Consider the following 24,271-nt stretch of genomic DNA (forward strand, 5'->3'; position numbering starts at 1 on the left):
TGTCAGTAAGTTGTTGTTAGTTCTTCATGACATAAGAAAGGAATCCAGACAGTTACATTTATTCATTTATTTCATTAAATATACTTCTTCCCATGAAAGGAAATATTTTATGTTATATTAATGATCCATATGTTAATCATACATTGCTACAAATATTGCATAAGTTAACATGGTTTGCATTTATTTATTATTATTGCTTTATCTGTGAGAAGTTCACAGAGATCGAGAATACACAATATCTAATAGTATATGCAATGTAGGTAAAGAATATCCACGCCCCTCTTTTGATATTAATAAAAACATTGTATATAATGTTATGTATTAAGTATTCTCCTTTCCCATGCAGGGGAAATCTATGCTGCATTTGCTGACGACTGGTTTTTTTCCTTTGACATTGCACAGGAGATCTGTCACTCATTTGTAGTATTTGAATTCTTCGTCAAAATATAACGTATAAATACAATTGAATTGTCTCGTTTGTTTCAAGGAAACGGTCATGTGCTCCTTGCAAATCGACATAATTTCAGGGTCCGGTTGCACAGAGCTCTCTTCGGTAACTCGTAACTCAATGTTATTGCAATGGACTCCTAGCTAAGCTACTATTGGATGAGGGGCGGTCGGGTAGCCTAGTGGTTAACGCGTTCGTTCGTCACGCCGAAGACCCGGGTTCGAATCCCGACATGGGTACAATGTGTGAAGCCCATTCCTGGTGTCCCCCACCGTGATATTGCTGGAATATTGCTAAAAGCGGCGTAAAACCAAACTCACTCACTCACTCACTCACTACTATTGGATGATAAATCAATTAAGCTATTTGTCGAATAGACGTACCTAATGTAATCCATCATTTTTAACCAGAGGATGGATCTTTCAGTCATAAATTTCGATGTGTACAGATGCTAGAGTATCATTCTAAAAATACAGACATAACACAAGCTGCACGTAAGATAATTGATAAGGGTAGTCCTTGCGGGTTCACATACCTACATGTACATCGCCAAGGACATTGTCATTAATTCCTTTACATCCTCCGAGCAACGTTAAAAAAAATGAAACTTGAATGATAATAAATTGATATTATGTATATGAACATGTATAAATCAGCTTGCACACAGACTACTGCAGAATGACATGTCATCCATTTGCTAGTTTAGTTTAGTTTAAACATATTCCATTCACAGAACAAAATGAGAATTGTATTGGGGACAAGTTCTTGCAACTTAGTAAACCCCTCTCCGCATAAAATATGTACAAATATACAGTTGCAAAATAAATACATTTGCTTCAGTCAGTAAAAGTCAGACTTTCCACATTTACACATCAATATATTTGTGGAAGTTTGTTACTTTATAATTATTCCATTGTGTATATTACTACCTACTTTGCCAATTGAAATATGATTCCATTAGGTTAAATATGAACAATTATGATGAAAATCGTCAATAGGATATATTACAATTAAGTACAAAACACACAAAGTATTTCTCAAATAAATAAGAAAACTAAGTTCATTCTAGTAATTAATCCTCTTCTGGACAACCATAGAAATGAAATTCCAATGCGTTTATATATACATATAATTATACAACAATGTACGATAACGACCTCAATCCTCCCACACACCCATACTTTAATGACGATTGTGCGATAAACCCTGTACTAACCCTGACAAGTATAGGTTCTAGTCATTTAACGCCTTTGACACTAAACTTATAAGGTTATTACAATTTACGTAAAAAGTTATTACATTTTACCGCAAGTTGAGTTTATTACAATTTACGTCAATTTTTATTACAATTTGCGTATTACAATTTACGTCAAATCTTTTTACAATTTACATTGTTATTACAATTTACGTCCAAATTATTACAATTTGCTGCAAGTATTACAATTTACCTTTTTATTACAATTTACGTCGTAACACGCCCTCTCCATCCAAAATCATCTAAATCCTTTAAAATCCCGTGTTTCCACGTTGTGTCATACGCTTTTTCTAAATCGAAAAAGATAGACACTGCGTGCTGTTTATTAATTATTGCATTTTTCACAAATGATTCTAACAGAACTAAATGGTCAACGGTACTAAAATTCTTTCGAAAGCCACACTGAATATTTGTATTTAAATTATTTGATTCTAAGTACCATGTTAATCTATTGTTGACCATGCTTGTCGCCCTTGTAAATACCAGTTCTATATAGGATATAATGAAGGATTTGCCTGAAGTTAATGATTTTATAACCTCCGTGGAGGTCAATTTGAAAGTCAATGTCAGTTTGAAGGTCACTACATAAACATTGTAAAATGCTACAATTGCACCCACAACTATCATAAATGGTTGTAGTTATGCAAGGTAAATCCTATGGAATATACATAAAAAAAAACAAAGTGTGTACAACGAAATAATAACTCCTCACTCCCACACATGGCTACAAACTGTGTACTCAGTCTCAAGACACATACGGTTATGTTAACCTTAGAATATGACATTTAAACCAGAATACTTTGGAATACAATATTGCTGTCAATACCCAAGGTATGCGCTATTATGATTATGTGTAAGTACATTAACTATTCAAAAGAGAAAGTCAAACCACAAAACGCGTACAGTCCGGTATGACTAGACGGTAGGGCATTCACAAGTAACAACGAATGAATATGTCTCGAGGAAAGCCAACTGAGAAATATAATTACTCATAGCATAAACGGATAGTGTGGTCATGTCGCGTTCCAGACACACTTCTCCACCTGTACACAACAGACGTAATTCAAAATTAACGTGTATTTTGGCTTTCAACTAAAAGAGGAAATGCCCGATGATGTCATTTGATTTTCTGGTTTGTTTAAAGTCCACTGTCGCATGGGAGAAGTGCTGCTATGCGGCGTCAAGCACAAATAACACTTTATTATGTGCCAAGCACAAACAACACATTGTTATGCAAAGTGTGTGGATGGCTGTTGTTAGGGCAGGACATGCTTCCCCTTATCATTGATTTTCAGTGATCCATTCATATGATTTTCACCGCCTTTTTGCCTTTACGCCCATTTGAATCAACATCGGCGGATAATCGTGACTGGTTGTTTTTTGTGTGTTGATGTTCTATATTTTAGGAATTGGTGAGTGTGAGAGTGAGTTGGGTTTTAACGCCGCTTTGAACAGTATTCTAGTTATATCGCGGCGTGTCAGCTTCATGTGGGAGGAAAGCCCGAAGTGATGCAGGTTTCAGACGTTTACCACTTCGGTGAAACCCACGAGCACGGGTATGGTGCTGACAAAGCTAGAAACATAATCGGGCCGAACCGGGATTCGAACCCACAATCATAGGTTTCTGGCGTGCCCAAGGGACGCAACATTTCAGGAGTGATACACTTAAAGTGAACGGCTTAATAGAACCGTAATGAGTAATGAATGTTTGTTTTGTTTGTTTGTCTGTTGTTTAACGCCACACTCAGCAATATCCCAGATATATGACGGCGGATTTTAAATAATCGAGTCTGGACCAGACAATATAGTGATTGATATCATGCGCATCGATCCACGCAATTGTGATCGATGACATACTACCCCGGATCTTCACGGGTCGAGTAATGAATGTAATGAATGTGGCTACAGCAACTAGACCTTCACGACTGTGCTAACTATAGCCTAACCGGTTATAGAGAAAATTATAAGTATGAATATACCAAATGCATTCATCATTTGACGATTTTTCATTTCATTGTAATATATCTGAAGGTCAGATTTGATCATGCTAGAAGCAGTTTACAAAAATTTCAGATACTATTATGAACGTAATATAATTATTATGACCATAGTAATAGGTTTAGTCTGTATTTTCCTCTTTCTACATATATATTACCCTTCCTAGTGTACGTGGATACTATAATGAACGTAATAGAATTATTATGACCATAGTAATAGGTTAAGTCTGTGTTTTTCTCTTTCTACATATATATTACCCTTCCTAGAGCGAGTGAGTGGGTTGGGTTTAACGCCGCTTTTTAACAGTATTCCAGTTATATCGCGGCGTGTCAGCTTAATGTGGGAGGAAATCCCGAAGTGATGCAGGTCTTAGACGTTTACCACTTCGGTGAAACCCACGAGCACGGGTATGGTGCTGACAAAGCTAGAAACATAATCGGGGCGAACCGGGATTCGAACCCACAATCATAGGTTTCTGGCGCGACCAAGGGACGCAACTGTGCACAGCGAATCGCGGCGCCTTAAATGACTGGGCCACCCTACCCCCGAACGTAATAGAATTATTATGACCATAGTAATAGGTTTAGTCTGTATTTTACTCTTTCTACATATATATTACCCTTCTTAGAGTGCGTGGATATGTTGTAATGTTCCCATTATCAAATGACCCGTGAAGATCCGGGATAGAATAGGTCTTCAGCAACCCATGCTTGCTGTAAAAGGCGACTATGCTTGTCGTAAGAGGCGACTAACGGGATCGGGTGGTCAGGCTCGCTGACTTGCTTGATGCATGTCATCGTATCCCAATTGCGTGGATCGATGCTCATGATGTCAATCACTGGATTGTCTGGTCCAGACTCGATTATTTACAGACCGCCGTCATATAATTGGAATATTGCTGAGTGGGGCGTTAAACAACAAACCAAACCAAAACCAGAGTAACATTATCTTTATGATCATTCCTTTCACCTTAAAATGTAGTATATTCTATAATATATAAACGTCTATTTTATTCTGTTACCAGCTGCATTACTAAATTTTAAGAGTCGTGTCAATACGACATATCACATTTCTTCACTGTATAATGTGTTTAAGTATGAAACAAGCGCCAAAAATATCTATCTCATAACGTGCTTTGGATTAATGTTTAATAGCAAAAGCACTCAGCACATAAATTTCAGGGGCTCAATATCCCACAATATTAACATATTCAGAACATAAATATGTGAGTGAGTTGGGTTTAACGCCGCTTTTAACACTATTCAAGTTATATCAGGGCGTGTCAGCTTAATGTGGGAGGAAAGCCCGAAGTGATGCAGGTCAGACGTTTACCACTTCGGCGAAACCAACGAGCACGGGTATGATGCTGACAAACCTAGTAACAGAATCGGGGCAAACCGGGATTCAAACCCACGATCATAGGTTACTGGCGTGCCCAAGGGACGCAACTCTGCACAGCGAATTGCGGCGCCTTAGACGACTGGGCCACCCGTGCCCCCACATACATATGTGCATGAAAAGTGTGGAATATAGTTATTGTTGTCATTTCTTAATTACGCCCTCTTTTGAGTCAACACAAGGTACATTTACATATATCTACAGTCGTTATACCAGACTCACGAACACTCGTGAGAAATTTAATCACAGGGCAATGAAATCGAGAATCAGTCAGAAGAGAAATGTCGGCCTTGGTGAGTTTCCATTAATTCTTTATTTTGTAATATAATCCAATCGAAACACATTTATACAATAAATACTTGATTATCTAAATACTTAATCTCTTTGCGTTGATGTAGAAATGTACACATTTGAAAGGACATGCCAGTGCTCTTGCTTGGTGTTGAGTGAGTGAGTGAGTATGGTTTTACGCCGCTTGTAGCAATATTCCAGCAATATCACGGCGGGGGACACCAGAAATGGGCTTCAGAAATCGAACCCGGGTCTTCGGCGAGACGAGCGAACGCTTTAACCACTTGGCTACCCGACCATCGTAAGGTGAGATACACCCAGTAAAAAGACTAAATGGGGGGGGGGGGGGGGGGGGGGGGATTGGGAGTGGAGCACTACTAAAATAAATACAACAATCATATTAGATTAGTAATTATTAGCTGAGATAATGATAAGGCTCTGATCTTATGAAAAGTATTTGAACTCACAGTTATAATCACAAAACGATACACTGCATGGGACCCCAGCTTCAATGGCGTTTGTGCCATAGTCAACTGGACTAAATACATCAGCACATATTCTTTGAATACGAACCACAATTGTACAGAGGTGAGATAACTGAGACTGGTTATTATCTGTTCATATATAAGTGAATCGAGAAAGGTAAGTGCATGCTGGTAATTGTGATCTGGAAAAAAACAATTAAAACATTACTTAAATTCTTATGGTGGTGTTAGGTTATAAATTCAAAATAAACAGCTTTCTCAACATTGCTGACACATGTTGAAATGTTGAAGAACTTGTTCGAGTTTGGATGGAACTTCATTGAATTGTTCCTAAACTCTGCTGGATCATTCGTCCTCCTGCTATACAAGTAAATCGATTCCGACACCGTGGATGGCCAAGGCTGTGTCCAGGCTTCCAACACTGACAGCCATGCAGCTACAATGCTTCCTCCAACAGAAGATGCTTTCAAGGAAGACTTGTTGAGAGCTGTTTCAGACGGCAATATGGCTGCACATTTATGTACCAAACTCTAATGGAGAGAGTCCAGTGGGCCATGGGTGGAGTGGGAGTGGTTTTACGCCGCTTTTAGCAATATTCGAGCAATATCACGGCGGGGTACACCAGAAATGGGCTTCACACATTGTACCCATGTCGGGAATCGAACCCGGGTCTTCGGCGTGACCAGCGAACGCTTTAACCACTAGGCTACCCCATCCCCTAGGACATGGGTGGAAACGGGGTGATGATGAATATAAACCCGTGAGCACCCGTCCAAGTCAGACACATCACTCATCTCATCTGCAGTGACAGATTATGTGTCGTCTCCAGAAAGTGTCCTTTCCCTATGGTTGTGTCCTTTCTTCATGGCTGGACTACCAAGCACTGAACACTGCTCCTGCAATGGCTGCCATAAGTCTGCAGCATTCGTGACCAACTCATGTTATTCCGGGACAAGCCGAATAGAGACTCGTGGCCCCCTCGTGGCCATTTTTGTGACCGGGTTCCGTCTTAGCGCAAACGGGCATACCTAAAACAATTGTCAACTCGTTGTGTAATGGTTCACATAGATTTCCCAATATATTATATATATTTCAGATGCAATTTAAAGCACATCGGGACATGCGGAATTATACAGCATGACTGAACACATTTAACTGTGTCTTGGGTATATTTTTAGATGCATTACATATGTAAAATCAAAAATTATTTCTGAGGGATCCTTTGACGAAGAACTTGAAATCATACGCGCATTCTGATTGGTTTGTCGTATTTTCGCACATAACATTCATCGATAGGGGGACGAGTCTTCTTGCAGGTTACGGAAAGGGGCGAGGGGTGACGAATGAAGTTGCAGATGACGAGCCTAAAGGCTTGGGTAAAAGTGACTTTGACTGAACATGTCTTACTGTATTGGAGAATAATATTGGATTGTTAAAGGTAATTTTATATTTGTAGATAAGTGCTTCACATTGACACTTCAAAGTAGGCAAGCCAATAGGATCGGCCATTATAATATATAACACCGCATATGATTATCTTATATATGACAATAACGTGTTAGATGGACTTCCTGCCTCGAGTCGCTATATGACTGAAATAATGCTGACGCAACGTTAATTGTTTTACTCACGTGTTTTTTACTCACATCACATGTATTGGCGGCCATCTTGTTGGCCATATTGGATACATAAAATTTCTGAAGATGATATATAGAGTATAGTGCACTCATTCTCGTTAGATACCATATTTACGAAACGAGTGGAGTTTCTAAGGTATCTGGCCGAGCTAAAGCGAGGTCAAGTACCATAGAAAGTGCACGAGTTTCGTAAAAATGGTATCTAACGAGAATAGGTGTGGTATTTGATCTATTACCCACGTTAACTATATATTTAAGTGTAAATACATAACAATTTTCGTTCGTTGACAGATCAAACTGAAACCGGTTGCGAAATCTGATTGCGCATGAATATTGATACATGCCCAAATATGGGCATTTTTTTTACATTTCTATGCATTCGCATTAACAACATGCTCTTACTGTTGTGTTTGCAAACATAACAGCACCGACGCTCAAGATACTTTTGAAGAATTTCTTCAACTTATGGTAATTCAAGCGTATTGTTGTTAGTACACAGGACACGTATAAAAAAAAATTTAAAGTCACATTAGCGCCGAGCTTTGAATACCGGACCAACAGTCGGTCACTCGTACTGTCGCTGTCTCGGTTGTGCAATCAAAATGGTTCGGTTTCCTTGATCTATCAGCTGAATTTATATCCTGTCCGTACTATTTTGGAAGAGAAGAGGGAAATCAGTGTTCGCCAAAGACATTCATGTTAAATTGCGGCATGGTATCTCAGTGAGCTAGCACTATAAACCGGCATCAGTCCGGACTAGTACAAGCAGCCACACACACACACACATACACGTGCATGCACGTCGCTATATAAGCGCAATAATCTTGGACGCGACGTTAAACCCAATTTCACCTCACCTCATTTCCCCACGCTTAACCTTTTACGAAAAATCAAATTGAAAGTCCCGAAAGTAGTCGGATGCATCACGCTCATTGGGACCCTTGATCCATTTGTAGACATTGCATATGGAAACGGTTCTATTATATAATGTTGCAGTAGTTCTATGCATAACTTATATAGAATGCAAAGCGAGTTTGACGATCTTGTGTGTGAAGATCTTGTTTGGTTTAATAAAGTGTGTGTAAATGTCGCTGGCTTTCGTGAGATTCCTTCAGTTCTGCCTTGTAGTTGTAAAACTGAAAGACGTCTCGCGATTTTTTAGGAATGAAAAAAGTAGTCCCGGTGTGACAGAGGTGGGTAATGATATGGAGGATAAAATGACCATTCATGTGTTGTGTTGTGTTCAGAATGTTTTATATGTTCGGCATATAAAAAATAAAAATTATAAAAATATATGTTCGGCATAAAAAAAATGTGCTTACTGTTTTTTATTATTGTTTTGGTTTCCTGAGTCAGCACTTTGATATTGTGATAAGCTGAGCATTCCAATGTACATGTCTGCCACCAAACGAAATTACCACCCCAAACATTTTCTTATGGGTAAATGTCATGTTGTGTAGAAAAATGTGGTTAAGCTTTTTTTCTACTGTGAGGAGGGGTTGCTCCTTAAAAATCCGCCCTCTAACCCCCTAGATGCCAGAGAAACATATATGTCCCTCCTCTTCAACCACCACTTTGAAGTCGAATAAAATTCAAACTACATCACGCACACAGATACACTTCACACTTTAGAATAATGTGAGCAATTCCCTTTTCTGTGATATCATCCACTAGCATTTTAGGCCAGGCAAAAACACTGAAAATGACATCTAAAAATTAGGTACATCGTAAATGTCGCCATTTTTTACACACTACTAAATCACCACTCACAGCGTTATTTACAGCATGTTTTGAAATCTAAATTTCGGATATTTACCCAGAGAAATTAATTTCAAAAATAGCATATTAGTGATCACGGGTAGCTGTCTTTTATGGAATCACCAATGATCATTCAAAAACGTCGCCGATTACCCTAGAATCGTTAAGAGAGTTTTGGAAAATACGCGAACGCCGAAGTCAACTTTCCGCCATATTGGATAATGTTTACAAAATCACGTTTCCGTTATGAGACGCCTGTAACATCACGTATATTTCAAACTCAGCTGCGATACATACATCCTTGAATCGCTAAGTCATTTCAGAATCAAATGACAAATGGTCTTTGTCCCCATTACAAAGTGTCTAGATGAAATCAAGCGAAATAAATTAGGTGTGAAAACGAACGCTGTGCTCGGAAAATTGCACTTGTCAGATTTCACACAGTGTAGCATATTCTCCTATTTCGAGCTATCCATGTTTCTATTCGTTTCATACATTGGTCCAACATTTTCAGAATATGCATTGGTAGAGAATCTTAGGAATTATTAGGGAATTAAAAATAGAAACATTGCAATGAATTGATATATTTAACAGAAATAGTCAAAGTTTCCGTCCTGCCTAACGCCATGACTGACGTGGTCTGGTACCGTTGCCGGAGCCTGTATATGGTCCTTAAGTGGACTTGAAATGCATTGCCTACTTGCCGGGCGGTTTTCCAGTTTGCAATCGTCCAAGGGCTTGGTGTCGCTGATTTCTTGTCAATCTTGGCATGTGGTAGCAATTTAATAACGAATGAATGTTATCTGATCTGTGTGGATTTTTATAGGTCAAGAAATGGGGGAACGCATGTGCATTTCGCCAAGGCTCCCTAAATACAATGTTTATTCCTAATACGGGCAAATTTACCATCCCCAAGCACACTCGCGTGATAACCTCTTTTTAACAAAATGGATATAATATTTTTGGTTTAAATATGTGCGCAATGTTAGAAGAATTGTCTTGGTCTTGCGATTGTTTTTTATTTCGTAATTGATATACAGAAAGGTGATACCTATAACGACACGTACGCCAGGTGCGCGTTTTAGTCACAAACGTTTTACGAATTATTCCTCTCGTTTTGTATTATATAATCAATGGGTTCACCCTTTTTAAAATATTGTGATCACAAGATTTTGAACTGTTTACTATATTTCTCCAAGAATTGTGAAAAATATTTTAAAAAATTATAAACCGTGTCATTATCCCGTTGGTAGAGCCGCATACGATTCTCCTGATAAGTCTATACCAAAGGAACATTCTTCGCATCTATTGTATGATTCTGAGACGAGATGAATAGAAGAAATCACACAATAATGAACAAATACATGTCCAATATTGAATATAATTTTGGTTGTTTTTAAATATTCTTTTGGGTATTTGATTATGTAAAATTGATGCCAAACAAGATACACGGTGAACTATCAAATTGTTTATATATTCAAGACATTATTTACATTGTAAAAGCAGTCATTTTATGTTGTGTCGAAAAAGCGTCAAATTCCGTTTTAAACATCGATATTTTCCATACCATGAACGAAAAGTAGGGGAGATATATATCAATCAAAATTCCAGCGTCACCCTTCTCCGTTGTTGTAAATGCCATAAAAACCAGCCATGACGTCAAATAGAATGGTGTCAGTTTTTTAGTAATTCATTACATTTGATGAAAAGGCTAGTGCTCCATTAATAATGGCACAACATTGGTCAAACTACACTTGCACAATCAGGAGAATGTTGTAATCTAAGGACTAATTTATAGGTTAGAAAGGGCCATCTATTTCGCTTTTAATTCCTCTTTTATGAAGTACGATTTCATCATTTCTTGCTGGTTTGTTTATACCTAAACGCTTCCTACAGTTTCAATATCGATATTTGTGTAGGAATACGTTGCTTCCCCGTAAACAAATCACTACGAACATATATTGTCCTTATCCGCAGCTAATTCTTACCAAGTGTTACAAGTGAGTTACAATAAACTAGTGCTAGGTATAGCGGAGTTATGCCCCATTGTCTTTGTACGTGTGTAACCTCTCTGTCGTCTTTTGACGTCATAGAGGAAAATCAGTTTTCGTCATTTACGGCAGGCTATTTTTTGTATTGAATGTATTACTTTATACATAAGCATATAAATCCATTGGATATATATTTATGGCGTTCAGATATAAGGCAGTATTTTGTGTGTTCGCACACATTTTCTGTAAAACAGCTAAATTAAAAAATCGTCGCTCAGTACTTTTATCGGTGTACGATAGAAAGCGTGGAAATTTGCTGTTTTTCAACGCAGAATAAATTCTCGGACAACACTTAGCAGTGTCTTTTTTCCAAACTGATTTAATATTTGCAGTTAAATTTACACCATCAGATAGGAAATATAATAGACTAGATCCCTGTGTAATTTTATAGCCGGAGATAGATCAAGTGCCGTGTGAGTGCACTTCTCGGACAACTTTTCAGATCATAGGAAAATGTTCGTCAGAAACATGGCATCAAGAGGGTTAAGAATTGGACGCTACTCTATAATTACTCTCTCTTTAAGGTTAGAATAAACGAATCAGGAACATTGATATATTATTAGTAAGAATAGACTTGCTACAATGACAACGTACTGCATTCGAGCACTTTATCGACATATATCCATGAATAACGAGCGAATTCCTAAGTGGCTGCTGCTGTTTGAGAATCGCATCCTATTTAAGATGAGCTTGTCTGTATGATGGATTGAGTTGAAAACGATAAGTGTTATCAGCTTTGGCAGATCCGATCGCCGGAGTGATCAGGTTACCACAGAAATATAAGGCCCCATAAGTCATTGAAAACATTTACCATTGAGCATAATAGGCTCCAGATGAATTATAATAGAACAACAGTCTCCTGGCATTTATATATTATTAAATAGAAAGTCAGAGGCAAAAGAATGCATAGGTCGGATTTTAACGAATATGTGAAAGGAAATCAATGTCTTTAAGCATTTATTCTGTATGTTATGAATCAATCTTACAACTAGTAACGTGTGAGAGCTCCCGCTGCGTTAATACATGCAATCACACGTCTTCTCATGGATGGCGTCAAACGTGTGATGACGTGATTTGGTATTCACTGCCAGTCTTCCCTGAGTGGTTGTTCCAGCTCTGGTGGGGGGCACGGGTGGCCCAGTCGTCTAAAGCGCCACGAATTGCCGTGCAGAGTTGCGTCCCTTGGGCACGCCAGAAACCTAGGATTGTGGGTTCGAATCCCGGTTCGCCCCGATTATGTTTCTAGGTTTGTCAGCACCATACCCGTGCTCGTGGGTTTCACCGAAGTGGTAAACGTCTGAGACCTGCATCACTTCGGGCTTTCCTCCCACATAAAGCTGACACGTCGTGATATAACTCGAAAACTGTTTAAAGCGGCGTTAAACCCAACTCACTCACTCACTCAAACTCTTGTGGGTTCTGTGAAACGTGAGGACGATAACATATTCGTGTGCCAAGCTGATCCCACACATGTTCTTTCGGATGCATATCCATATAACATGCTTGCAAGGGAAGAATATTGACGTTCTGATTAACAAAGTCTTGCGTCGCTCTGGCAGTATGGCTTTTTGGCGTTATCGTGCCAAAGAATTATCCCCTGTGATTAGTTCTGTAAGAAAGGATGTACGACTGGTTGCAAAACTTGATGCCTGTACTCAATGGCATTCATATTGCCCTGAATTATCACAAAGTTCGTCTTCTTGTTGATACAAATGTCACCTCATACCACATCGCTTCCCTCTCCGTATGGAAGCACTTCTCGAACGCATGCTGGTGCCAAACGTTCTCCCCGACGTCTGTAAAGTCTCTGTCTACGGTCATTACGAAATAAACAAATCCGACTTTTATTGGTTTTAACTTGCCATCTACGGACCTGTCTTGTCCAACGTAGGCTGGCAGTCGATGCTGTTGAGTTAAAGCCATGCCTCGTAAGGGACCATATACTCGGATTCCTGCAGACCTTGGTCTTCGCAACACTTTGCGCGGACTGATGCGACGGCGTAACGCCGTTGATGTTGACGTCACGCATCTGCATCTGCGGAGATGTATCGTGCGACTATAGCGGTCTTCTGAAGCTGGTGTGACACGTGGTCTACCAATTTGCGGCCTGCCTTGGGTCCCTACTGTCTGCCTTTGTCGTTGTAACAATTCCGCTACCGTCAGTGGGGTTCATCCAAACGTTTGGGAAATATGGGCTTGCATAGCATCCATTTGTGCCATACCAATAGCCCTCTCTCGGCACCAATCAATCTGGCCATCATTTGTGTGCTTTCCTTGACTGTAATACTAAAGCTTAAGATAAGCCAATTTACACCCGATATCACGTGTATTTCATGCTACGACCGGAAGACATGGTTTACACATTTTTCATGACGTCAGCTGTACGGTAACGCGTTGTGTGTTTAAATGATGTGTTTTTATTATCTTTGTTTGGACGATTCTAGTGAACCAATTTACTCTACATTGACTATTTAATAATTACTGTTTTTAAGAATTGAAAAAGAAAAACCAGTATTTTCCTTTGCCTTTTAGTTCAGATAGCTGTACGGATATACAATACTGATGAGGTAACGGGTAGCCCCGTCGTCTAGGTCGCCTTATTACGATGTGGTGAATTGTGTCCCTTTAGCCTATAATAGTTGGTTCGAATCCTAGATTCGACATGATTATGGTTTTTTTATTTGTCACCACATCACCAATGCTCGATGGTTTCACCAAAGTGATAAACGTCTAAGACCTGCATCACTTTCGGGGTTAACTCCCACGTTGAGCTGACAGGCCATGATATAACTGAAAAACTGTTAAATACATAGTGTTAAATACATAGTGTCAAATATAACGGACCCAATCTCAATCTCCCAAATACAGTTCAGTTTACAGGAGTCGTGCCCTGTTTGTGTATGTAAATTGCAAATTATGAATATTGTTTTCATTCCCGTGTCCGTCGTAAAGAAGGAACTGCACCAAATGGGACACGCCATGCAAAACCTATTCATGCTATGAAATAAAAAAAGCGACAAAACCCTTTCAATATCCAAAATAAATCTCTGAATAAAGCAGAGTCGATTGTACAATTCCGACTTTATCATGAACATATCGAATAGTAATGATACCAGGTGTTCGCGAAAAGGTGAACGTATCCTGCCTCTCCGGTGACACCTGTCACAAACACATGCAAAGGCAAATCAATTGTTCACCTAAAACAACATGGGTACATTTAGTATAAGTCAAAATAGGGAATTGCATCGGACATCATTTTTTACTGATGCGTCAAACTTGGAAATGTCCTCCAGGAAGCAATTAAGCCACGCTCCCCCCTACTATACATTCTTCGCAATGTTCTCACAAACGGCAGTAGCTAGCTGACTCTCAAGTGTCATAACCCCGATCATAACTTACACTGAGGCCCAACACATACAGCTGTGTAATCAACTTCTTTGACCTGGTCTGCTTGTGGATACTTAGTCCTATGAATTGGTTGGTTGGTTGGTTTGTTGTTTAACGCCGCACTCAGCAATATTCCAGCTATATGACGGCGGTCTGTAAATAATCGAGTCTGGACCAGACAATCCAGTGATTGATATCATGAGCATCCATCCACGCAATTGGGATCGATGACATGCATCAACCAGCCTGACCACCCGATCCCGTTAGTCGCCTTTTACGACAAGCATAGTCACCTTTTACGGCAAGCAAGGGTTGCTGAAGACCTATTCTACTCCGGATCTTCACGGGTCTAGTCCTGTGAATAGTGGCAAGGCTGGTTCGTAATCCAATGAATGCCGAGAGTTGCCAGTTGGTGCCCTCTTAAACAGGATGGTATGCGAGACAGTGAGGCAGGCCAGGGAGTCAGCAGAGCTCTGATCATTTAGATTGGCTCCGACCAGCATCATGGCCACCCGGGACTTGGGATTGGAGGGAACGGAGTCCTACTGGCATTTAGATAAGAATGGGGCATTAAAGTTGAACCCATTGGACTGGAATATATCATCCCGAACAATTTTGGCAGCCTTGGCCAGAATCAGTGCATCTTCTTCATAGTCACACTTCAAAGCCTGCTTCAGCCCTTCCTGCATTCCCTGTTCGAAAACAAGTATCACATTCTTTCCATCAATCTGCGCCTGGACATTGGGAAGTTACTTTAGGACTTGTTCCTTGAAGCGAACTTTGTTGATTTCCTTGCGGATACCAAGATCGAGCAGGCGGTTTTCATTCAGTTCGCGCAGGGATGAAAACCTGTAGAGAATTGACCACCTTCCACAAAATCTTCCACAGGCTTGACAAGCTCAGCAAAGGATCTGGATTGGATTATGTTCTCTTGCTTCTGACTGTCAGAGGAGTCTTGACGTTGCCTCATTAGCGAACTATGTCGATTTCGGAGGCCAGACAAGCAAGCCAGGTGATATTTTGCATCTATTGTAATGAGGTCAGCATCCTCATCTGGACAATAACCTGGACAATAACCTGCAAGAAATTGAACTTACGCTTCAGGCATATCGATAATCTGATATGGTTGAAGAAAATGGTCTACTAGCCAACTCCCTTCTACGGATTCCCCCACCTAAACTAGAAATAAAAGAAACCAGTGAACCCGCCTCATCCGTGTCATATTTCGATTTATCCCTAAGGATTCAAAGTGATAATAAAGTATACATGATCAGGATGACTAAATAGTCAACTTTCCCTTTGTCGAGTAAGATTCCAGCAGTTAAAGCCTTTGGTGACCACGTAGATACCTGGCTTCATGCCTCAGTGATCGTGATATCGTCGAAAGGGTACAGCGGATTTCTTATGATTATGGAAATGGCTTTGTTGCTTATAGGCGGATAGGTTTGATATTCAACAGCGTGTGTGCATTCCTGTGTGTATCTGTGTGTGTGTGTGTGTGCGTGCGCGTGTGTGTGTGCGCGTAACCATACAAACCGTGATTTGACTAGAAATATTGTGCAAAACGGCGTTAATCCCAGCTCCATCACGTTTCGATTCATCTTTTCAGATTTCAAAACTTTCTGACGATAAGCCCGGATGTGAACTACCGGAAACTGTAGATGAACCCGAGTGTAGTACCGGCATGCAACAAGAAGCCAGTCAACTTCCGTTTCGAACTGTGCCACATGGCGTAGTGTGTAGTTTCAACAGCAACGATGAATTCACATACACATGTACAGAGAAAGGTATCTGGGTTCAAGGTGAGATCATTACACAGCAGAAACAAGGGCGTTTTGCGATGCATTAAAAGTAAGAGACAAGAATATATACATACTGAGACACCTTGAAAACGCATATTGTAATATTTGGCAAAATGACCTTAACAATCATATTAAGTTATTATGGGTATTAAGGTATAACGTACTCAAACACAACATTAGCGTCGTACGGGTTCGAATCTAATCCGATGTGTTTGGAGATGAACAGATTTTTTCTGATTTTGAGTTATGAGTATGCGTTTCTGTTTCAACGTTTAAGCACATTTCGTGACATCTCACACATTTATCCACATGTTCAAAGGATACATGGTAGTTCGGTTATGTTAAAGCTTGGGGTGGATAAAAGTAACATAACATATTTGAGAATATTTGATAATAGATATGATAATATACAAAAGCAATGTCAACATTAAATATTCTTGATATCTTCGAGATTGCTGTCTGAAGCGAAAGAATACCTGCTGATCAAGTAAAAAAAAATGGCGCTTTGCGAAACGAACAGTCTCGATTAACGAGTTAAATGAGAAATTTACAGTTTATACCGAATCGTTTTCAAATGAATAACATACGTCAAGTGGCCATTATTTTGCCTTGTCAATGTAGAGCGAGCTTAAAAAAGAAAAACAGTTTGTGTAAGGTCCAGACACTTACCATAAAAAGGGGAGACAATTTGCAGGGAGGTAACTCTTGTAAGACAATAGTTCCGTCAAAGTGTTATGCTCGCTGCAGTGAAATATAAAGTGATATGTTCACTGCAATGAAAATAAAACTTTTCTCAACTTAAGAAAGCTTTCACACTGAAGTATTTAATATTTATGTGCGTGTGTCGAGGGCTTTCAGCTCCAACAAGCCTATGAAAGATTAATTCACACCAATTCAAGTGTTTATTTTAATTTTAATTTTATAACCTTTGTATATATCACTAAAAGAAGTGAATGAAGGTATATGTCGAATGCTATGATTCCGGCTGGTCGTCCTTAGTGCTGACCAGTCTTAATACTCAGCAGTGATTGTGGCCAACACATGATTATTCTAGTCTCACGACAGGCACGTGTCATATACAGTGCACGGATATATTTTGTTTCAGATATATACATAAGAGTTGGGATATGTGCATATTAAAAATAAGATTGTAATCTATAAAGTTATTTATAATGCGCCAATCCACACTCCACATCGTGATCAAAGCGCTACACTATAACCCAGGTCATGGATCAGTGTGCACTCGAATTGCATTCACAGCTCCCTGGGAAGTATACAACCCATTTATACAACTCATGAGGCGCTAGAAAGGTAACATTCACGTTACCACCTCACCCTACTTGGTACCCATTCACTGATGGCTTTACAGAGGCACTAAATCATTTGCCTTGGGGGACACCACATGTGCTACATGTGCTTCAACAGGTCAGGTGCCCCAGAAACTCCCAGGAGCTAAATTGCCTCAAGGTCACATTCCCCCTTCATTTCAACAGAAACACGTCACTGCTCTAAAACAATTAATACAAATTTAAAGAATAATGTTTATCTATGAAACTGACCCATTCTATTATTCTCGGATAATAATGGAAAAAATCATATTGCCTCAGATTTAACCCCGATCACAACCATTCACGTACACGTGGGTTTGACAAGGTCAGCGTTATCTCACTTACTCTTGTTCCAGATCACCGTCCTGCGACACTTCGGCGTCCATCTCACATCAAGCTGCCACGTTGTCATATTACACAAACACTCTTCACAACCAGCGTTATCTCACTTACTCTTGTTCCAGATCACCGTCCTGCGACACCTCGGCGTCCATCTCACCTCAAGCTGCCACGTTGTCATATTACACAAACACTCTTCACAACCAGCGTTATCTCACTTACTCTTGTTCCAGATCACCGTCCTGCGACACTTCGGCGTCCATCTCACATCAAGCTGCCACGTTGTCATATAACACAAACACTCTTCACAACCAGCGTTATCTCACTTACTCTTGTTCCAGATCACCGTCCTGCGACACTTCGGCGTCCATCTCACATCAAGCTGCCACGTTGATAACACAAACACTCTTCACAACCAGTGTTATCTCACTTACTCTTGTTCCAGATCACAGTCCTGCGACACTTCGGTGTCCATCTCACATCAAGCTGCCACGTTGTCATATTACACAAACACTCTTCACAACCAGTGTTATCGCACTTACTCTTGTTCCAGATCACCGTCCTGCGACACTTCGGCGTCCATCTCACATCAAGCTGCCACGTTGTCATATTACACAAACACTCTTCACAACCAGCGTTATCTCACTTACTCTTGTTCCGGATCACCGTCCTGCGACACTTCGGCGTCCATCTCACATCAAGCTGCCACGTTGTCATATTACACAAACACTCTTCACAACCAGTGTTATCTCACTTACTCTTGTTCCAGATCACAGTCCTGCGACACTTCGGCGTCCATCTCACATCCCCACGTTGTCATATAACACAAACACTCTTCACAACCAGTGTTATCGCACTTACTCTTGTTCCAGATCACAGTCCTGCGACAATTCGGCGTCCATCTCACACCAAGCTGCCACGTTGTCATATTACACAAACACTCTTCACAACCAGTGTTATCTCACTCACTCTTGTTCCAGATCACCGTCCTTCTCCGGGTACATCTGTCGGGCATCACCGAGAAAAGCGCTGGATATTGCTGCTTCTTGCTAGAGGGGGGAAGAGTTTACTGAAAGATCTTGGACTCCTTAAGAAGCTCCTGTGTCTTATCCTGTGTAAAAAACGTCGTGAGTACAGATTTATATCGATATCTCAAACCTTAGTGTTGCAACGTTGATGATGCTATATTTGAATAAGCCTCCCCTTTAATAGGCTCAAGGGTCAACGTACCCGTGCTCAGTGATAAGTGAAAAGCAATAATAAGTATAAAGTTTCGGATTTGTTCTTCTGGGCTTGGGGGCCCAGTCGTCTGAGAGGCCGCAACTCGCTCTGCAGAGTTGCGTCCCTTAGGCACACCAGGAACCTATGATCCTAGATTCGCCCTGATTATGCTACTATGTGTGTCAGCACGGTACCTGTGCCCGTAGATTTCACTCAAGGGGTAAACGTCTGAAACCTGCATCATTTGCGACCCCCCCCCCATTAAGCTGATACGCCCTGATATAACGTGGATATTGTTTAAGGCGGCGTTAAACCTAACTGAGTCGCTCAGTCATATTTCTTACTTTAATTGAGAATACAATTAGTCAGACATGCCATCTTGATATGTGAATTGATCACAAGAAAATAGTCATGCGGAATTTAAATGTAAAAGGCTCATTTGTTTCACATTTTATTTTAACTAATACAAGATATTTCCATTTTCATTTGTGAGTTTTTGAGCAACTTGTGCGCACAAGATGAAACTTTTTATGTTTGTGACCTTAGTTTGACAGAGTACCATTTTACTTACCTTATTACTTTAGCTCAAAGTTTGCCAAAGAAACAAATGAACAAATGTTAATTGTTTCGTGTATGAATGTTTTATATTCTCCTTTGACAAATGGGCCTTATCTTGACATCTATACAACAAACGCCATTAGGCATATATCATCGGCAATTGATGGCATCAGTTAAATGTCGATCGCTGTGTCAGAAACACTGACTTATAGCAATGGCATACATGTTCAGACAAAGCGTGTTGTCCTCAAATTACTTGAAGGCATAAAACAAGTCATCTGATTTCACGCAAAACTTCATATGTTTTCTCCTGCAGGAGATATACGCAGAATAATATTTCTTTTAATTCTCCAGTTTCTTTTTATATGTAGACTGATCGATTGAGGTAAGCTTTAGCATGAGGCATAAAGATTCAAAACCAACATAAGAGGTTCCAGTTGAGACTACATTTAACACATGAGTAAAATTGTTTTTCCAACCGCTCTTCGAGGTGTCGACTTTGTTCAAAATAAAAAACGTCCATGATTCAGACTGATAATTGATAAGAAATATCACCTCTTCGAATCCTCGTCGTTTGTAAATTGTATCGGTTATAGTACTGACAAGTTAGATGTCAAAAGAAGCGCACTTTGTGAGTGAGTGAGTTGGGTTTAACGCCGCTCTTAACATTATTCCAGTTTTATCACGGCGTGTCAGCCTAATGTGGGAGGAAAGCTCGAAGTGTGCAAATTGTAACTTTTGAATGTAGGAGACGACGTCACCCAATGTTCTAGACGTCGCAGAAAATTAACATATTGACATTCCGATAATAAATTGAATCCTGTTTATGGTCACTGGTTCGAATCCCAGACATATCCGATTACGTTTCTGCTTGTCTGCGCCATACCACCAGACACGTCGGTTTCACCAAAGTGTTAACGTCTAAAACCTGCTTTCACTTCGGGCCCCCCTCCACATCACGCTAACATGCCATGATAAATGAATTGCTGCTGAAAGCCGCGTGAAATCAAACTCGCTTATTCGATACATTTTTCAGCAAACAAGGCACCATCCCTGATCCCCCCGAAACTGACATGCCCCAACGTGACATCCCCCCAGACCGCCATCACGGGGAAGTCAGCCCGAGTAACATGGGAAGAACCGTTTGCGTCAGACAGAATGGAAGGACCAATTGAGTGAGTTACCGCCCTTGATATTACCGTCTACCTTAATGTCTGTTATTTAACGTTCACTCAGCAAACTCAGCCTGGTAAAGGTATCCTATTGTTAATCAATCTCTGTCATACGTGAACATTGGTATAGCCTTAATCATTTAAAAAGAAATGTTTGTTCCTCGTAAAACAAATAAATAAATACCAGGCTCCTTCTTCCCCGTATTATTGAAAGATCTGTCCTTGAACCACCACAGGGGACACGGATGGCCCAGTCGTCTAAGGCGCCGCGATTCGCTGTGCTGAGTTGCGTCCCTTTGGCACGCCAGAAACCTATGATTGTGGGTTCGAATCCCGGTTCACCCCGATTATGTTTGTAGGTTTGTCAGCATCATACCCGTGCTCGTGGGTTTCACCGAAGTGGTAAACGTCTGAGACCTGCATCACTTCGGGCTTTCCTCCCACATTAAGCTGTCACGCCGCGATATAACTGGAATACTGTTAAAAGCGGCATTAAACCCAACTCACTCACTCACTTGAACAACCACAGAGCGACGCTTGTGAAGGGACAGCCATCAGGGAGTATGTTCGACGAAGGCAAGAATTACGTCTATTACAAGGCAATGAACAGGAAAGGACTTGCCACGTACTGCACCATATCCTTTGTTGTGGAAGGTAAGTACGATCACCCTTGATTATCTGGTGTATCAAGTCTTCATTTTATTACGATTTATACTCTGGACCCGTTCACCACTAGGGCTTTGATTTGAGTACGGTTCGAATGACACGCAAACCTTCCCTGGCAAGCGGTGGTATCACCAGTACTCAACACCACTGTTGTGACTCGTTCAGCTTGACCGTTACATAGGTGGTCTGCCTTGACCTTGCTCTCACGAATATCCTGACCTTTACAGATCCGATCTAACTTGACCTTGCTCTTTCGTGTATCTTGACCTTTACAGAACCGATCTACCTTGACCTTGCTCTTTCGTGTATCTTGACCTTTACAGAACCGATCTACCTTGACCTGTTGTTTATCTTGACCTTAAAATATAAAGCTCTACCTTGACCTTGCTTTTTCGTTGATCATGACCTTAATACATTGCCCGTCTACCTTGACCTTGCTATTAGGTATCTTGACCTTTCCATCCATTGATTTATAACATTATATCATTCAATTAAATATATCGAAGCTCGCTCGGCAAGGCTATTTTGAATGTGGATCGAAGCCATCAGATGATACATTTTGTACGTTTGATATTTCAATCCTCTGGGAAAGATTCTGTGTTTGTGTGTCAGGAGAGATGGGGTTTGAAGCGTGACACTCGAAACGAAATGGTGGTTGTGAGTGGGTCCAGGGTATTTGTCATAATAGCATGGAGATTTAGGTGAGGTGAAAGAGGGTTTAACGTCGCGTCCAAGATTATTGCACTTATGTAGCGACGTGCATGTACATGTGTGTACGTGTGTACGTGTGTGTGTGTGGCTGCTTGTACTAGTCCGGACAAATGCCGATTTCATAGTGCTAGCCCACTGAGATACCATGTGGCAGTTTAACATGAATACCCCACTTACACACAGTATACTGACTCAGAGCTGACCAGTCCTTGAATTAGCCCCTGAATGCCGAGCGCCAGGAAGGACAACAACAAGTACCATCTTAAAATGGGGTTTGGTATGACGCGGCCGGGAATCGAACCCCGGACCTTCAGCTCTCCGGGCGGACGCTCTACCACTAGGCCACGGCTGTAAATGGAGATTTAATTCATTGGATAATTAAAGATTGTTGATCGATTTCCCTCATTTGATTATTAATCCATATCGAATCCATATCGAGGCTAAGTTTTAAGAGAGAAGAGAGGACATTATACAATTGATAAATTTTAGCATACGCGAACAGTGGACAATCACAAACGAAGAGATAGATCATCCTAAATAGATATATGTATGTACCAACAAGCAGATATATACCGATCATGAATAGACAGGATATACTCGTGCACACAAAACGTAAGGCCTTGCAAATAAATAATAGCTACTGGTATGTCATTATATTCATGTAATGGTAAAGATACATACCCCGTCTACGTTGACCTTTACATAGACGGTCCGTCGTGACCTTGCTTTCGTGTATATCTTAACCTTAACATAGCCCGTCGACCTTGATTTTGCTCGTTCGTTTAGCGTGACCTTTACATAGCCCTTCAACCTTGACCTTGCTCTTTCGTTTACCTTGACCTTGACCTGTCCCGGTCCCACTCCCCGGGACCAAGTTAATATTCATACTGAAATATCCAGAACTTCTCACCTTACCTGACCTTTACCATGACCCTCAGTATCCCGATGCCTTCGACCGAAGTGGCCCTGGAATGGCCGGATGAAATGTGATGATGAACAGGTGTCTGGCTCTGTGTGCACCTTTTCCTGTAACTTCGGCTATGAGATGAAAGGCGAGAATCAGATCATGTGCCTCAATCAGAAGTGGATTGGAGCAATGCCAAAGTGTGTCAGTAAGTTGCCATTGCGTAACCTATCATTGGTAAACACGGATTTGAAAGTTTTAAACAGGCGTACCTGAAGCCGACTTGAAATGGGGTTTAAGGTCGCGTCCGACAATATGACCGTGATCCTTGGAAGGTACATCCCCTTTGGATATATAAATTGCGGATCATGCAAGCACCATGCCGAGTGTGTGTGCGTGTGTGTGTGCGTGCGTGGGTGCGTGCGTGGGTACGTGCGTGCGTGTGTGTGTTTAAAAGTGCTGGTCCACATAGATATCATGCCGCAGTTTAACATGAATACCCAACTCAGGGTACGGATTCCGAGCCGGTCAGTTTTATCCCGTTAATACCGAGCGCCAGGCAGGGTAACAAGTACCACATTTTAACGTCTATCCACTAAACCATGGAGGCTGAACTTGCCCCACGATGTCCACCAATTCGCCTTGATTAGGTCAGCAATAGTTATTTTTTTAACAATATTGATGTTAAGTTGCAGGCGTCGTTTGCCTGACACATAGAACTATAATTAAACGCCAAAGAGATTAATCGCAACTGGTACCCTATGGAAATACGTTGCTGATAATAGCAGCCATTGTTTTTTGCCAGGACTTGATAAGTTCCATGCCGTCATGATAAACATTTCTGACCACCGAATTAAGATAC

The 24,271-nt window shown here is 40.6% G+C and overlaps 1 protein-coding gene across 1 annotated transcript in view; it reads left to right on the forward strand.

Annotated features, from left to right (window-relative positions):
• LOC124144002 overlaps positions 1-24,271 on the forward strand; it is a 95,027-nt gene that overhangs the window by 34,059 nt on the left and 36,697 nt on the right. The window contains exons 3-7 of the mRNA XM_048385919.1: positions 16,318-16,510; positions 19,158-19,304; positions 20,993-21,131; positions 21,658-21,782; positions 23,444-23,617. Of these exons, the coding sequence (XP_048241876.1) occupies positions 16,318-16,510; positions 19,158-19,304; positions 20,993-21,131; positions 21,658-21,782; positions 23,444-23,617 (778 nt within the window). The remainder of the gene's footprint in view (positions 1-16,317; positions 16,511-19,157; positions 19,305-20,992; positions 21,132-21,657; positions 21,783-23,443; positions 23,618-24,271) is intronic.

Source organism: Haliotis rufescens, unplaced genomic scaffold (assembly GCF_023055435.1).
Source record: "Haliotis rufescens isolate VD_foot unplaced genomic scaffold, xgHalRufe1.0.p SCAF_6, whole genome shotgun sequence".
NCBI classification, from domain to species: domain Eukaryota; kingdom Metazoa; phylum Mollusca; class Gastropoda; order Lepetellida; family Haliotidae; genus Haliotis; species Haliotis rufescens.